Raw genomic sequence first — 17605 nt, 5'->3', positions numbered from 1 at the left:
AGCCACAGGTCAGTATGTGCCAGCTTTAGATACTTGGTGTAGTGCTGACAGCTTCATTCTCCACCAGCCCCATCCTATCTTGTGTGTGTGTGTGTATTTGTGTGCATGTTTGTCTTTCACAGTGGTAGAAAGAAGAAAAATACCCCATCTCTTTGGTTATTTACATAACTTAGTATGCCGATTTTTATTAGTGGATATTTTTAATTGGCTAACAGTTGTCATCGGTGATGTCATGGTTCCAGAAACATTCATAATGTCTACTTTGATGTTTTTCTTTGCCTTAACCAAAGGGGGACACTGATTCTATAGAAAAAAATACACAGAGAAAGCAAAATTAAAGCTTCTTAATAACTATACAAAATATGCAAATACCCCTCTTGGTTGGCTGCAGTAGTCCATCTGTTCTGACAGTATCTCATATTAGATTATCCAAGATGCTTGCCAGCATCCAAGTATCTAGCTTTGCTGCAAACCTCTACCAGAAGCAGAAAGAGGCTACGGTTTTCATGAGAGCAAGAGATTCTACACAAAGCAAACTAAATAGGCTTCAAGCTGCTAAAAGACTACTTATGTGCCTGGGGAAAAGAAGTAAACAATCTTTTTGTGTGTACTGCTTTCACTGTAGCCTTTTCAGAGCCCTCTTTTCCTTATCCTAAATGCCTCTTTTGCCTGCCAAGAATAAGGATAATTAAATGTCCTTTAAGTGGTGTTTAAAGCTGCATGATAAGAATACCTATTCTCCTGATCCAACTACATATAGTAAATATGAAAGGAGAACAGTCCTATCAAGCGTGCTACTTCATCGCTCCTGAGACTAGCTGAGGCGGAGACTTGAAATAACCAATTTTCCCCCGCAGTTACATATGCAGCATCCTTACAAGCATCTCCAGCAGCTCGCCTGCCTCTCGTGTCTGCTATTTATACAGTAATGCAACTGAATTGAAAAGCAACAGCTATACACAGGCTAATTTTAAAGCAGTGCTCTGGTTTGTGATTTTAAAAGGCAGCTACCAATAAAAATGTAAATTTAAAAGAACCCTAGAGTCCTTTCTACTGACCCATTGATAACTATATTTTGAACTAAAACTGTTTTTTTATTGTCCTCAAAGGGGTTTTTTTATGCCAATATATGATTATTACTTCTTTAAAAAAAAAGTATAGTTATTTTTTATTTCCTGACGGTGCTGAGGATGAGACGACCATCAGTACTAGCTGTTTCTTTTCCCCACTTCTTAGAGTTTTTCCTTTATGATAAATAGAAAGTAGTTGTATGGAAAAATGTTATTTAATGATTTTCTCTGTAGTGTTGGATAATGTCTTTGTATAAATGCTCTTATAGCGTGTATATTACTTGTGGTAAAACAATGCATGTTTCAATGTGTTAGCCTCCTTTCAGACAAACTGCAAGACTTGGAGAGCTATCCGTGTCTCCTGAAATTTTTTTTCTGAACTGTAATGCTTTTAAAAAGCAGATCTGATTATTCACATTAGTCTCTGGATTTCCTTCCCCTTTTCTTTATTGCATGAGGCATTAGCATGGAAACACACTTCACGTTTCTCAGGCTTTTGTCTGTTCCTGCTGCTTTGCCTACTGGAAGTCAAACAGTGCTACTTGGTTTCTGACATAACTGATTACTATGGAAATCATTACCATGTCATAAACAGAGGATTTCATGTGTCGAATGTGCAGCAGGAACACAGACGATTCTGTAAGCAGAAGGTTCCTGGTAGTAAGGAAAAAGGGAAGAGAAATGCAGAAAACACATGATGCCTGTGCAAAAGCCATTGCTGCAGATTCTTTTTCAGAAGGTATAACCTGCAAGAGCATGGGGATCGAGCAGTTTGCTGGGGTTTTTTGTTTCTAAATGAGTAAGAAGATAGATGTGAATTTGTGCTTCAAGAAATAATTATTTTATTTTGACTCCAGCAGTTGGCACTGGCCAAAGTGATTTCCGAGGGCATTCGATGTATGTCCCAGATCACTGTTCCACGCTAGGGAGACTAGACAGCTATCGCTCTGCTATGCAGCGCTCTGAAACCAAGGACACCAGCTGCCAGACGGAGGAAGTTAAAGTTGTGCCCCCTTCGATGAGAAGAATACGCGCGCAGAAAGGACAAGGCATTGCAGCCCAGATGTCTCAGTTCTCCAGTTCATCTGGAAACATGTCAGTGATGAGTGATTCTGCTGCAGTTATATTTGCTTCTCGCCAAAATAGCGACATAGGTTTTCACAGCTTGCCTCGGGCTGGTGCGAGAGTGTCTCTGCAGTCCCTAGAGCAGACGCAGAGCATCTCTAGGCAGACAGAAGACATCGCTGGCACTTTACCCCACCAGATAAGTAAATTGCAAGTGGATGATAGTGTCGTGCATCTGAGGAATAATCCCACGACGGGGACCCTGTCAAGGCCAAAGTCTCAAGAGGTGAGAAGCTATGATAGTGAAAAGTCCGCAAGCCCAGCATGTGTGGTCTCTCCTCATGCTACCTACTCAACAAGCATCATACCCAATGCAACACTGTCATCCTCCTCAGAAGTTATCGTTATTCACACTGCCCAGAGTGCTGGTTCATTGGATAGTAAAATTACCAGCTCCACTGCCTACCCAAAGCCAAGAGACAATCCTGTTACCAGCAGTGCAGTAAGTGGGAAAGAAGATCACCATTCGTCAAGCGGTAACTGGAGTGAGAGTAGCTCCACACGTCACTCACAGACTTCAGATACCATCCCATCTAATACTGTCATGATGCTTTCTCTTGGTGACTCTGCTGTCTCTCTTAGCACTCCTGGAAATGCGGAGTCTGGGTCTCAGAGCATCAGCTACAGCTGTAGGAACAATCTTGCTTTACCAAACCCTTCCCAGGACAGCGATGGTAGGAGTGAATCGAGCTATTCAGGGGAGCGAGCACAAGCAGCAGTGAGCAGCACAGAGCATTGGCTGTACAAGTCTGCAGAAAACAGTGAGACTCCTTCATGCAAGGTGGTTTGTACCACACCAGGCTGTGCCACTCCTGGCAGCAACCTGAGCAGCAGCAGCCTGGAGAGGACTTCGGTCAGGGACGATTCTACTTCTCTGTATTCTGTGGACCACGATGGTTATTACGGTTCCGTGCATATGGACTCGGGACTGAAGTCAGATGTGCCATGCAATAGTACTAATGGTTTTGGGAACCCCAGAGACAGCGTGATAAATGTCTTCGAAGGAAAGGAGAAGAAACATCAGGATGACCAGTCAGGCCAAGGTGAGAAATCCCTTGCAAGAAACATCTCTCTGAAAAAGGCAAAGAAGCCACCTTTGCCACCATCCAGAACAGACTCACTCAGAAGGATGCCCAAGAAAAAAGCCCAGTCTAATGGACAGGTCCTTGATGAAACCCTCATTGCCACCCTCCAGCATTCTCTGCAGCTGAATCTCAAGTGCAAAAATGGCAGCTCCCCTTCCCAGAGCCCCTGCAGTGATTATGAGGATCCCTGGGTGTTGCGCTCCCGCAGCCAAAGCTCGGTCAGTGCAAGCAGTAGCATGATGTCCACCACTGCTCCAAACCTGTACTCCATCTGCACAGTCACTCCCTCTCAGAGTGAAACAAGTAGTATCAAGTCGGAGTACGCCGACCAGTGGGGTTACTACAGCGACTATGCCGCAGTGACAGATGACCAGGTAAAATCCTCAGTGACCCATTCTGCCAGTACATCATCTGCTCTCAGCGATTACAGCATCAGCCACTTCAGTGATGGCTCAAGGGCTTCTGTGCCACAAGTGCCCAGTGGACTGGCCAAACCAAAGAGCACTTCTCCAGAGAAATCCCACCGAGTCACATCGCCGTCGAGTGGGTACTCCAGCCAGTCCAATACACCCACTGCGCTTACTCCAGTGCCTGTAGTTTTAAAATCTGCATCATTAGGAAATGGGAAGTCCAAGCTGAAGCCTAAAGTGCCTGAAAGGAAATCCTCTCTTCTGTCTTCAGTCTCCATGTCTTCATCCTCCACTTCTCTTTCTTCGAATACATCTACTGAAGGGAGCGTGAGTGTGAAGAAATTGGACCCCACCCTGAGCTCTCCTCCGGATTCTGGAGCGCCTCCGCCAACACCTCCTCTTCCAACACCTTCTCCACATTGCCCCGAACTTTCTCCTCCCCCTCCGCCTCCTCCTCCTCCGGCAGAAGTCATGGATCTGTCACCATTGCCAGCCTCTCCCACGTTCCCCCCTCCTCCGCCAGAAGCTGATGTAAATTCTTCCTTTGCCCAGACTGTCCCGTGGTTTCCGCAAGAAGCCTCCATCAGTTCGTTCTCTTCCCCCGTTCCTCCTCCTTCTACTTTCCCCTTAGCTGTCCCGCCACCAGCACCACCTCTTGATCCCAAACTAACAAAAGGTGCAACAATATACCCACAGTATTCTTTTAAGAAACGTAACCAGGAAGATTCTTGCTACAGTCCAGTGAAGCAGCCACTCAACAAGCAAGACCCATCGAGACCTGTGATGCCCTTAGTAACTACCAAAGCATTGCAAATGGTGCAGCTGAGGTCCGTGAAAAAAGCGACAGAAGGTGAGCCATCACCTGAATCTGCTTCTGAAACCACCTCTCAGGAAAAGGGTACTGTAAATTCATCATCACAGTCTTCCCTAAAGCCATCTCTCTCACTAAGACTCAGTAACAGCTTAGGCGAAGAGGAAATGAAAACTCAAGGCACTTCATTTAAAAACTCAGTTCAAACACTGGCTCGGGGTTCTCCTCTCATTCTCTCCGATAACGTACCTGTGCTTGACAGCGATCAAAAGCCTGCAAGTGCAGTGGGTCTAAACAAGTCTTTCGAAGCCGATTCACTGGGGACAGCTGCTGAAGACACGCCTGAGTCTTCAGTGCAGAACGAAGAGCTCCATTCTGGCATCTCACTTCAGGGGTCACCAGCATCTCCCGACAAGACTCAGGTTATACTGCCAAGCAAGAAACCACCTCCTATTTCAAAGAAACCCAAACTGTTCCTTGTTGTACCACCTCCACAGTTAGATTTTACAGTGGAGAAAATAGCTGAAGTGAGTGATGTTGTCAGAAGCACATCAAGCCCAACTAAGGGAGACGCTGTGCTTGCACACTGCGAGGAGGCGAGAAATTGTCTTACAGATGGACTCATTTCTAGCGAGATGGACTCTGGCAGCCTGGTTCCTGAGGGAGGAGCTGCCGGATTCACCTTCTCTGAGACAGCGGGAGCTAATGCCTTTGTGGTGCAGCCTGCTGCATCACCAGTTCAAGAAGAACCCAGGCAGGAGGAGCAGTCCGCTTTTGATGAAGGAAGCAGTTCAGGCAGCAGCCAAGACAGCGGCAGTAACGCTGACGGGCACCTGTCTCAAGAGAACGAAAGTGGTGAGTCTCTCTTCTCTGACTCTTCTTCAGATGTAGCAGTAGCTATTTTTAAAGAAGCTGGGGAGTGAGAATAGCAATCCTAGCATTCAGGTGAGTTTCTGTAGAGAAAAGAACCTCTTGCGATAGTTATAAATAAAAGCCTGAAGAAAGTTGCGGGGATCCGATTAATACTTTATGAGATTTCTTAGAATTCCTTTCTAACTTCTCATTATTGCAGACATGGAAAGAAAATGATGCTTTATTTAACTGTGCTAGGAATAAAACATGCTATGAACACATGGTTGGCTTTGTTAATTTTGATTTTGCATTTTAGTGGAAACCATACAAATTTTCTTTCAGTACTGTTCTCCGCCTGTGCGTGTGAGCAAGTGTAGGCATTTCATGCACTGCAGTTTCCTAAGCATTGTTCTGAAATGACAATAGTGACAACGGTGCACTTGCTAAATCTCTTGGATGCTTTGCCTTAGAGGCAGCGAGGGCTAGTTTCAGCATTATATGCCTGCTGGGTTCCCACGATGGACTGATAGTACTGTTCATTCTTTCTGCATAGCGGAGGTATTTGAATCAGATACAGCAAATAGTTCATTCCTGCCGAGCAATAGTTATGGGGAAGAGACAGACGGAGTGGCAACACCAGCGAGACCAAGGACTACTGAGGATCTTTTTGCAGCCATTCACAGGTACTGGAGAAATTGCCCTTCCATACTGTCAGGTCCAGTAATTCTCTCAAAATTTAAATAACATTGTTTTACTAAAACACGCAATTACAACAGTCATTGCTTTAACAGAAAGCACACATTTATCAACTTTCTACTAAGGCTATGTATGAAAAAGATAAGGAAAAGAACTTTTGTTTTATTGTTTTACAAATATATTTAATCCATTCTGAACTAAAAGCTACCAGATTAAATCAATGTAGATTATATTATAAATATCCTGCCCCTTAAAATATCAAGTTACATCTAGTATTTATTGTACTGTTCTCGATCTGCCATATTAACTCTACTGTTGCTTTTTCTGTGTATCTTTTTGTTTTCATTCTCGTTCTTCTCCATCTCTTTTTACTCTCTTCGCTGCTTATATGGTGCAGTTTGGGACAGAGGCTCAACGCTAATGCTTCATGGCAAGCGTGGCTGAAACTGGCAAGTAACACAACATGTCAGTCATATGGCAAAACATATGGCAAACGCTGGATTATAGTTTGCCATAATCCAGCCTGAGGTCGGGTGTTTTGTGTCAAACTGGTTAATGAATGAAATGTGCAATACTGGCTCTATTATTAATGACATTATTCATTTCCCTTAAAAGCAGAATCATCCTGAATAGGCAACTAGATTTTTGTGCTGTTCACATTAGGTTGTCATAAAAAGAAAAGGAAAAAAATGCTTAAAACCAGAAAATGAAAGGTGTGCACCATTTAAACAGTACACACAGAAGACCATTACCACTCTCTGAACTACTGAGCTTGCTTTTAGACTAGAATCGATGTAGTGGTAGTGCCATCTTGTGGCTTTGTCTTTTACTTAAAATGTAAAGGGGCCATCTCTTAACTGGTCACAGAAAGTGCTTGGCAGCATCCACACAGCTTTATCTAGGTGTTCAGTCAGTTTGCGCATCTGTGCCTGAGTTTTACGTCAGGAATACTGAGGGATGGGAAAAGCCTGTTGTGAGAACGTGGCTGAGAGCTGGGAGACTGCGGCACTTGGGATGCAAATGCTATTTTTTCAATTTTGAAATGATTATGTTTCAGATGTTACAAAAATTACATATAGATGATACTGACTTTTTATAACTTATGCTTACTCTTAGGACTTGGCCTGTAGGAGCTGTTCTAAAAATGGTCTGTTGCATTCATGTTGCATGGCACTCACTAGGACTGCGACAAATCTATTTTTAGAATGAAATATTCTGGCCAGTAGCCTTTCCATTATGTATGCAGATAGAGAGTGGATCTCTGTGTGTATGCACATACATGTAATTCCTGAGTTTATGGGGAAATGGACAATGGAACTGGATGTGACATAGTTAAAACTGCTTGACACATTTGTTAATAAGACCTTGCTTTTGCTGGCTTTAGACTTGAACCACTATCTTCCTTGGTTGTTAATTAATAAAAAATGTTTTGGTTTTCTCCCCCACTATTTCTAAAAGGTATTATTTCAGTGATTGGCACTCTTGAATACGTGCTTTGGAGTAAGGCAAGAAATTTAGTGGTATGTGCGTTAAGGGCAGGAAGAACAATCCAAGTTTAAGTCACAGTTTTGTTTGAATATATACCCTATCGCTGTCTGAAAAGCCACCAAAACCAAATTTGGTTCTTAATTTTAACTTTCTGCCACAATCCATACATGCTGAGAAAAGCTGGTTAGATGCTGACAGCAGACTGACTGCTCTGCGCTGCATTCACAGTCTTACTGAATTAGTTCAAGTCAGGATAACTGAGTCTTTCCCTGCAGATCTTTGCAACTGAATTTTTCTTTATTTGGAATTTCATTTAGGTTTTGGCAGCAGTACAATCCCAGCATTGCAGTGTTTAAAGATACCCCTAGGCAGCCAAAACCCTAACGAAGGGAAATCTTTTCGCTGTAACTAATGCACACGCATGTTCGTGTACAGACTCGCAGAGCATCCAAGCACCAAATTCACTTGCTGCCTACGGTACTGATAGACTGTTAAATCTAGACAAGTTTCTTATGTTTGCCACTACTGAAGTCATCATTTTATCCCTATGCTATCTTCTGGTGTCCATTCATCCTCGGGCTGAATGGATTTCGGTATTATATTCTTCTTCCAGAAAGGCAGGTGGAGGCACCAGCAGCTGAAAATAACAGCTGTTACAGCTGCCTGTGGGGGTATCGTAAGTGATCTGTGCATAAACTTCACCACTTAAGAGGCAGGATCGCTCCAAAGTCTTGGCAGAGTTTATGGCAATGTCTGTTGCTGCCACCTACTCAGCTGATGGATTCTGCTACTTTGTTTTCTGGGTTTTTTTGTTATCAGTAGGCTGCAATGCAAAAAGACATTCGAGCTTGCCTCTGCAAAATCTCAAGGCCTTTAAGAAAGTATACAGCTAAAGATCATGTTACTTGGAAACCTGTTTTACAGGGGGAGCAGTCTGTATTGAACACATACTTGATAAAAATTAAAATGGAATTATAGCATGATAATGTTGTATTTGTAACAAGTCTGCTGACTTCTTTTAAACTTTTGCCAAAATAGCATATGTAAAATTAGCCTTTATACAATCTTTTTGAAGTAATTTTTGCTTAGTCTGCAAAGAAGCAAAGCAGCTTTGCTACAGATACCAGGCATGTAGTACATTTTTTTTCTTTAAGGTTTCTAATAATGTGAAAATGGGGCAATAGAAGTCCAGTTTCCACTTATTCCCAGTTCCATGATTGTTTCTTAATTTTGTTTTTGTTATCCCTGCACTTTACATTTAAATTACAAAACACTCCGCCCTTTCATTTGGAAAGATAACTTTCATGTCAGGAAGTTGGTCTCTCCTTCATTTAGTCGACAAGTTGTGCAATGACGGAGGACCAGCAGAACTGTGAATTTTGTTTGTGCATCTTAATAGAAGCTGGAAAACTCAGTTTTCACTATTCACTTAATGTTTGGGTTGGGGAGGGGAATTTTTTTTTTTTAATCATTTAATCCAGAATGCTTACATGTGGCTCACTTTACTCCATCTTAACTTCAGCAGGAGTACGTTGCAATATCCCTTTCAAAGGCAAGTGCACTGAACTACACTTCTAATTCTCCAGAAAGCATCAAATGAAATAATAAAACAAAACAAAAAAAACCAACATACTTTAGATTACATATTTTTAATCAAATCCCCAAACTAACAGAAAAATGGCATTGAGTATAATCCTTATAATGCATTAGTCTTAGCAATTGAATACTGACTCCGGAAAACCTTATTCACTAAATTTGCTTAAGTGTTTGGGACATCAGAATTGCCCGTTTTAGTAGTTTCATTGTTCCAGATTTGCAGAAAAAGAAAAATACACTTAGCTTATACCTCCAATACCTGCATTAATACCTATACAGTTTTGGTGGTGTTCTTACTCATGCTTTAGATTTAGATTACTCCTCCCTTATTCCTCTCTTTGCTTCAGCTTAATTCATTGTCATCCTTCTACACTGAGTTTAATTAGGGGAGGTAAAAAGTTTCATTTTTTGTTTGGTCCTCTTTTTCTGTTGTTTTTCAAAATCAGATCCAAAAGGAAAGTCCTTGGCCGTAAAGATTCTGAAGACGACCGTACCCGCAACCATTCTCCATCGCCCCCCGTAACTCCCACTGGTGCTTCCCCAACCTTAGCTACCCTCAAACAAGCCGGATCAATTCAGAGAAGCATTCGCAAGAGCAGCACCAGCAACGACAACTTCAAAGCCCTGCTGCTGAAGAAAGGGAGCCGCTGCGACACCAGTTCCCGGATGTCCGCGGCAGAGATGTTGAAGAACACGGACCCGCGGTTCCACCGGACGAAGACGGATGGCTCCCCTGACCTTTCCGACAGCCCTGCCAGCTGCTCACCCAGCAAGAGCAAACGGGCACAGGAGGAGTGGGCCAAGAGCGAGGGCCTGATGCCAAGGAGCATGTCCTTCTCTGGCACTAGGTACGGCCGGTCCCGAACACCCCCCTCTGCTGCCAGCAGCAAGTACAATGTCCGCAACCGCATCCAGAGCAGCCCCATGACTGTCATTAGTGAAGGAGATGGGGAAGTGGTGGAACAGTCAGAGGGCAGGGTCCGAAGGACTTTGGAAGAGCAGCAAGAGAGGCAGCTTGATATGTTTAACAGTGATGAAATGGACACGAATGACTTTCCGTATGCTGAGGAGGCCGGCTGCAAGGAGACCTTGGATCCAACCCATCTAGACTTAATGACTCAGCCAGGTACTTCAAGGAAGTATCTAAGCCCTTCAGCTGAAGAAAGTTAAAAGGCAGTGACAGAAGGCATCGGATATTAGTCTAGAAAATGACAGAGGACTAGATTCCAGAAGAAAGCCCAGACCAGGACAAGTTTACTTTGCTGAGCATTTATTCCATGAACTGCATGTGTGTGTTTAAATGCTAAAGCAATGATAGTTCTGCATGGTTGTGTTGGGGAGGACTTGCTATGAATGAGTGGTCTGTGGCTTAAAGAAAGTTAACGGTTGAATTTCTTGTGTAAAGCCTTAGAAGTCCTCTTGTGGGGGGGGAGTTTTCTCAGAGCCTGTAGGGGTGTGAAGTTTTTCTTTTTCTTGAGACTGCAATTGTGCAAGCAAAATTTAGGAATAAGCCTGAAAAAAGAGGAATGGGAAGGCTCCTGTGGTACAAGCTGGACATCTGCTTCAAAAGCATTGTAGTGGTGCAACGTAGTGTGTTCATTAAGCAGAGGGAGGCACGATGAGGCACATTCACCTATGAGAAGGTAGTAGGTTGGTGCTGGGGTTACATGGCTTATTACTGGGGTGTGCCCCAGTGTTCAGTGAAGCGTGTCCTGCTAAAGCAGTTAGGTCACCAGGTTATGAATTGGTCCAGGGTACTTTTTTTTTTTTTTCCTGAGGGAAAATGAAATACGTAGTTAACGTGGAAAAGGGAGCTGAGTTTTATAGCACACTGCTAGCTGCTATGCAGCCACGTGTAGCTTGGTGAAACACTCATTTCCAAGTGAATTGCTTCCTTGACTAGAGTATTCCCTTAGAGAACTGGAACAACTGGATGTGTGTGGAGGATGCCAGCAGACAACAGAAGAGTGGGAGAGGAATTAAGCAGTGTACTGCCAGAGTTTGGAAGGGTTGCATTTCTGAATTAGAAAGCAAAATTTGACTTTGAGAACTTGCACTACAGAGCTGTAGGTGGGGCCTGTCTTTCAAAATTGAAACCTGGGAGTTGTGTTTTGCCAGAAGTCTTTCTTCCATTTGTCAAAATGGGAAGATTATTACTTTTCATCACTTGAAATACAGATACTTGCTAACTTTTGGTTACCAAAGAATAAGTTACAGTTACTTTCCTTTTTTATTTGCCTGCAGTATTTCTCTTCTTTTTTAACCTTAATAATTTAGTGAGGTTCGGTTTTATTGTATATTTTACAGATAATAAAAACATTTAACGGTTTTCCAATTGTCAAGAAGACCATTAATTAAAACTGAAATATTGGCTGCAGTTTTTGGTTCTTAGTAGGAATGAAGCTTTTAATTTTTAAGAAGAATTTTGCATCACTTGATGGCGTGCGCAGTTTTTGTATTGTTTGTAAATATTGAAAGTTGTTAAAATATCTTTTGATCTCCCTACCGTAGAATTTATACATTTTTAGATTGCTTTTAAGAAGAAAAAGCACTCTTTGTAGATTATTTATTTTAGAGAAATATGCTTGTAATCTCTTTCTTCAATCCTTTACTTGTTAGTAATGTAAATTTCAGGGGCCTTCGTTTAACTCTTCCCTTCACAAGAGGGGAATAGTGATGAAAATGCTGTGACTTTGCTTCAATAAAGAAAAAGGCTGCCAGTTGCCATATTGTCTTTTGAGTTGATTAAAATCTCCTTCAAAAGATGTGTCCCACAGCGTATGGCAACCCACTGAATGCCATAAACCATTCATCAAACTACTAATCTCCAGTTTTCATTGCAAAATTTACTAATTCACTTTAGAGACAACTAAAGTGTACTTACATATCCATCGCATTTTGGCATCTCAATGCTGAGACTAAAAAAATTGAAATAATCCAAAGCTTTTACCAGTATCATTTGTGAGTGTTCCTACTACTTCTCTCTTACTTGCAACCTGTCGCAGAAAACTAAAATTCTTGGAGAACCAGATTATAAGCAGAGTGAGTGAGAAGTGAAATGGAGAAGGTAGATCCAGCTGCACTCACTGGAACAAGGGTGGGATTAACTGGGGCACAGCAAACTTTCTACCATTTTTGTGTGCTAAATATATTTAAAGAACCATTGGATTTTTTTAATTAAATGAAAACCTAATTGGATAAAGTAGATCATTTCAGATATTATTAATACTGAACTGAACTATATACTGTTGCAGGGAGATAGTGTGAACTATTCTGCAGCTGCTAAATGTCTCGTGAGCGTTGCTTTGGTGTTTCTCCCAGAGCTAATCACATGAAACGTAAGTGCGGTGTCCTTTTCACAGCAGGTACCGTCCCTGTCAAAGCTGTGTGTAAATGCTAACTAGTCCTCATGCCACCATCCTGCCAGGAAGATACTCAGCCTTTGTTTTATTGTTTACAAATGGGGAAATCACTTAAAAGTGAAGAATTACAGTGCTGGGGAAAATTATATTTCTGGTGTCTGCAACTTCTGCAGTACTTCACAGCATTTTGCATAAAGTGCCTGTAGGAGGGAGCCTAGCCAGCTTGTTTCCCTGATGCTGGCCAGCTGATGCTGCCAGTTGTTTTTATAGGCTATATGGGGAACTCTTTGGAAAGTCTTGGCTTACATGCACACCATGTTGTCAATGCAGGTAGGTGAGATTAAACTTAAAGTTAGCATGGACTGAATTACTTCTCTGGCCACAAGTATCCTTGATGCTCATCTAAAACCCACATCTGGTGTAAGGTGAGTTTGGGTTGAGGCTTAGGTTTTGGCTCGTGTGCAGAAGGCAGCATTTATGTAGCCCTACTGATGCTGCTACGTGACTACATTTTACACAGTATGAGATGTAGTGAAATACATTAAATGTGCTGAAATATGTTTAATAGTGCTTATAATGGTATTTATTTAGGCAACTGATGTAACTTTCTTATGGAGATATCACCATGTTATCTACCCGCTGCCATCATCCTCTGTAGCAGCACACAGAATTGGTTAGTAGCTCAGTTTTCTCAGCAATACAGTCCTTGGCCCAAGTTTCCGCTGCGAAACCTTAAGAGCACGACAGCTTCAGGCTGCGTTTTCTGTACTGTCAACAAATTTGATGTGTATGTAATTATGCTAAGGAAAACATGCTTAATTTTCTGTCATGCATCCAACTTCAAAGTTACTTTCTTCCATGATAAGCTTCCTCCATAGGGAGGTTTTGCCATTGTGGCTTTATTGGTCAACAAGTATAGATTAAGTTTAGCAAACCTCTGCTAAAGACATCCAGAGCAGTAGGAGAGGAGGAAAAGTACACAAACTTTGGGCATGGTAAAGAGAAAAGGGAGATTGTTGTCACCCTGATGCTTAATAAATTATGCTGTTTCAGGGCTTGTTCAGAGTTCACAGCTGGTTTACAGTTTGCTTCTAAAATGAGTCATTATTGAAGCTAGGTGTGAGATTAATTTCTGGTTTTCCTTTTATTGGGAATGGTTTTCAGCTACAATCTTTTCTGAAATTTTGCTGTGTATTAACTCATTCTGTGCTTCCTTCATTTATGTTCAAAGTTTGTTCTCACTGCCGTCACATGTAGGCAATCCCAATCCCCCTTAGAATTGGAGCCCTTCAGATACAACGTTAATACATTCATAAGGTTTTGTGGCACTTAGAAGCCTTCACTGTTTATATACTGGAGAGAGGAGAATGTAGTATCTTAATTTAAATGAAGGATGGTTATGCAAGGAGCAATAGCTTGGTGAGAGGAGGTTTGGAAGGTTACTGGAAATCAGTTAAAAGAATTGGGAAGGAAGCGGATTTGAAGACAGGGTTTTGAGGAACCAGGACTGAACGCTGGTTCATGCATAAGGCTTGGCCTGAAAGAAGGCACAGAATAATGGCAGAAAAGGTGAAGCAGGGAGATTACTGAGAAGTACAGTGAATGCACAGGTGGACAGTAAGGTATGAGGCAGGCAGGCTAATGCAGATTCTTGAAGATGAAGAAGCTTTAGCAAGTACAGAAGAGAGAAAAAGGCAAAGGAACAATGGGATAGTCACAGCAAGGGGAAAGAAAAATTTTAGCCTATGTGTTTCTTCACAATTCAAAGGGTATAGAAGGCCAAAGTCAGTCAAACATGAAAAAAACGTTTTAGAAGAGGAAGAAGAGCGAAACTGTGAGAGCTTAGAGAAGCAGTAATAGGCTGAAGTGAGGCATGGTCTAGGAGACCTCAGGCAACACTGGGCAGGTGGCTACAGGCTTGAGCACAACCCTTGGAAGGGTTTTGTACAGAAAAGCCATGCTTGAAATCCGAAAAGAATATGGGATAAGGAAGATGAAAGCTCAGATTCTTCCTGCCTAATTTATACCAACAACACTGTGTCCAGTGATTCCTGTGGACTAGCTGCAGTTCTCCAGACACCTGTGTGCTGGTAACTTGCTAAACCTTCAGTCGTGTCCTGGAGCAAAGAGAGGCCACTTGTGCATGCAGCACAGGGATAAACGTTTTCATGATGCTGCAAGCAAATATGTCTTGTCAGGTATTGTTTGTATCCCAGAAAGTTCTGGAAAAGCCATTTATAGCAGCAGTCGCTGCTCCAACAAAGCTGTTGCCATAGTACATTTAAGTGGTTCAAAATGATGCATTGTTTGCTTCTATAAAAGATTAAAAGGATGGAGTCCAAGAATAAAACAAAGTGTTAAAAAAAATTTACAGTGGCAATGAGGAATCGTTTTATCTATTTTATTTAGAATAACTTCAGTACTCAAAAAAAGAACACAAAGCTAGAAATTACATTAGCTATATAATGTACAAGGTACATTATATTAGCTTTCTGAGTTCCCCCTTATATTTTATTTTCTGAATAACTTTCAGAAGTTATTTCTTTCCTGGTTAAGACTAGCAAAGTCTGACATAAAATTGATAATTTTCTCTCTAAAGAGGTGTTATCAACTTTAAATTTGAGTGCACCATTAAAATCTTGCAGGTATGCAGTACTGGATCATGACTGTGTCTATACTGGTGTGAATTAATAAACAACAGAGTAAAATACAGAGATGTCTGATAAAGAAGTGCTATGTCCTATATTGTTCTGAAAGACTGGGTAAAAGCCTTGATAGTGCTTCCCCAGCAGAATGAGTACATTTTATATTGCAAATTTAGCTCTTTGCAGTTAGCTTCTTTCACATAATGCACAACCAACCTTTTAAGGGCTAATCAGTTCTTCTCCCAACAATGCTAATGCAAAATGTCATTGATTTTTAGTAGGAAATTGTCTGTTAATAGTGAATCCAAATGTGTGTGTATATGCATGTATGAGGGTACATACAGACGAGAGAAAGGCCAATCCCAATGTACATGAGTTGCTTCTGTCTGTAGCGTACTGCTCTATTTGTGCACCAGCCTTTGGTATAAAACCAGAAATTCTAGCTACTAAGGGAACAAAAAAAGTAAAAATCCGTCAGGACATGTAGATTGCAGAAGTTTCTGCATATTTACTACCTCTTGAAAAAAACAGTAAATATGTAAGTTCTGTATTTAGATGGTAAAATCTAATTGGGGGGGAATAGATTAATTACAAAAACAATTAGATCAAATCTGGCAACAAACAAGAAATACAGGAAACAAAATGTTCTATCTGCCATCTGAAGAAGAATGCTTCCACCATGACAGTATTTAAGAATTGGTTAACTCCCATGTTCTTGTACATCTCGGTCATAAACTAATGTCGTCTTTAAAAGTCAGTCAAATATACATAGTTAGGTCCTGAAGGCAGGAACTTCCGTGCCCATTTTTCTGCAACCCAGTGTGAAAAGAGTGTTAGAAATGTAGCTAGTAATTTTGTTTGGAAAAAGTAAACTGATTTCTAGGCCAGTTTAAAACCAGTGAAAGGGCATTACAATAACAAGAGCATTCAGTGGCCAGTGCAGCATCACCAGTTGAGAAGCTGCCCTAATGGAGTCTGAAGGACAGTCCAATCCTTCTCTCCTTAATCAGGATGTTGTAATGTGCTGCCTAAAAAATGGTGATTATTGTAAATTACTGTGCCAACTGGGAGCTGCAGTGTAGTCAAAAGGATTTTAAAAAAAGCAAAGCCCAGATTTATGTAGTCAGTACAGCAGTCACAAGCTAGGGAGTGACAAAGATTTTAATATATTTACCTTCTTATAGAGTCCTAATACAAAGCAAAAGTACATTTCAGAAAGGAGATCTTAAGACAACAAAAATGCGCGCACTGGGCAGCACGTGGCTGGGAGCAGAGGTCACGCAGTTGCACAGAGTCAAAGTGTGGCTCTGGGGTAGCTGACATCCACTTGCAAGCCATGGACATGACCTACAGTACCAAACCACTGGTGATCCCAGATGAGACTAGCGTATTCCCATACACAGCACACTTGATGTTTTAGGGCAAGTCTGTTATCTGAGATCAACCAAACTTAAATTCTACAGAAAGGTATCTGTGATGTGATATACAGGAAAAAATTGTACCTCAGTGTAACATTCAAGAGGGTAGCCCTATATTTATTGCAATGTGGAACACTGATAAGACTGTTTTTCCCTATTTACTGGTGCAGCTTTTTGCAAAATTTATCAGAAGTGAAGATTGTGACGTGGGGATGTGAAAAGCAGTTGGTAGATTATTTCTCTGAGTTTAAAAAGTCACCAGTGCTACTTTGTTTCTAGACTGTTAATCACAACCCTAGGCAAGCCAGCTTGTGTAAAATAAAAGCTTTTCTGAAGTGCAGCTCTAAAGACCAGGACTAACTATGCAACAAATTGGTCATCTAATTCATGGGATAAGTTTCCTGCATGATGTGGCAACCTCTGTAGACCCTGGTTGGGTTTTGTGAACAAAGAATCTCAAAAATTACTTTCTGTGCCATGAACATACTCTGTCTCAAATGATCACCAGCGTCTGGGAAATTGTAGTGACCTCTTAGAAGAGAAACTGTTAGTCCATGTTAGACATTATCTAAAATACTTGCTGAGAAAAGAGGGACGTATCTTGACAATAAATGGAAATTGTCTTTCTCAAAAGTCATCCTGGTTGTTACTCTTGTTTGTCGGACTTTTCCTTCTTTGGATAAGCTACACCTATTAGTTTATGTAGACTGCCATAGCAATATTCTTTCAACAGGTATTTCCTCATCCTGCTTCAAACATCTTGCTAGCATCGAGACTTCTTTGTGATACTGGTACATCTTCCAAAAGTCCTGCCAAGAATAATATGAAGGGAGTCTAAGTTTGGTTGTCCTTTATGCCCTAGTCTATAGACCATGGACTCCCAAAGTTCATCTGTCTGGGAAAATGCCATCAGTGGCAGCAGCTCCTGCTTCTGTGCCAGTCCCTGTCCATACATGACAGCATAGGGTCCTCCAGCCTTGTTGGCTCTTCAGTTATTGTAGACAGCTGAAACCTTTTAGTTTGCTAGGCTGTGGATTCAGAGGAGAG

General features: G+C 41.6%; 1 protein-coding gene across 5 annotated transcripts in view; it reads left to right on the top strand.

The window, feature by feature from the left end:
* The window catches only part of NHSL1 (NHS like 1), a 189905-nt gene extending 172722 nt beyond the window's left edge, over nucleotides 1-17183 (top strand). For 3 of the 5 annotated variants that reach the window (XM_075035820.1, XM_075035818.1, XM_075035822.1), the window contains 3 exons: nucleotides 1928-5356; nucleotides 5907-6036; nucleotides 9580-17183. In XM_075035820.1, coding sequence (XP_074891921.1) covers nucleotides 1928-5356; nucleotides 5907-6036; nucleotides 9580-10303 — 4283 coding nt within the window. In that variant the 3' untranslated portion in view covers nucleotides 10304-17183. The remainder of the gene's footprint in view (nucleotides 1-1927; nucleotides 5357-5906; nucleotides 6037-9579) is intronic. The other 2 variants (XM_075035821.1, XM_075035819.1) reach the window with 1 other exon arrangement.
* The last annotated feature ends 422 nt before the right edge of the window (nucleotides 17184-17605 follow it).

This window comes from Buteo buteo, chromosome 9 (genome assembly GCF_964188355.1).
Source record: "Buteo buteo chromosome 9, bButBut1.hap1.1, whole genome shotgun sequence".
NCBI lineage: Eukaryota > Metazoa > Chordata > Aves > Accipitriformes > Accipitridae > Buteo > Buteo buteo.
This window is presented reverse-complemented; position numbering and strand designations above follow the sequence as displayed.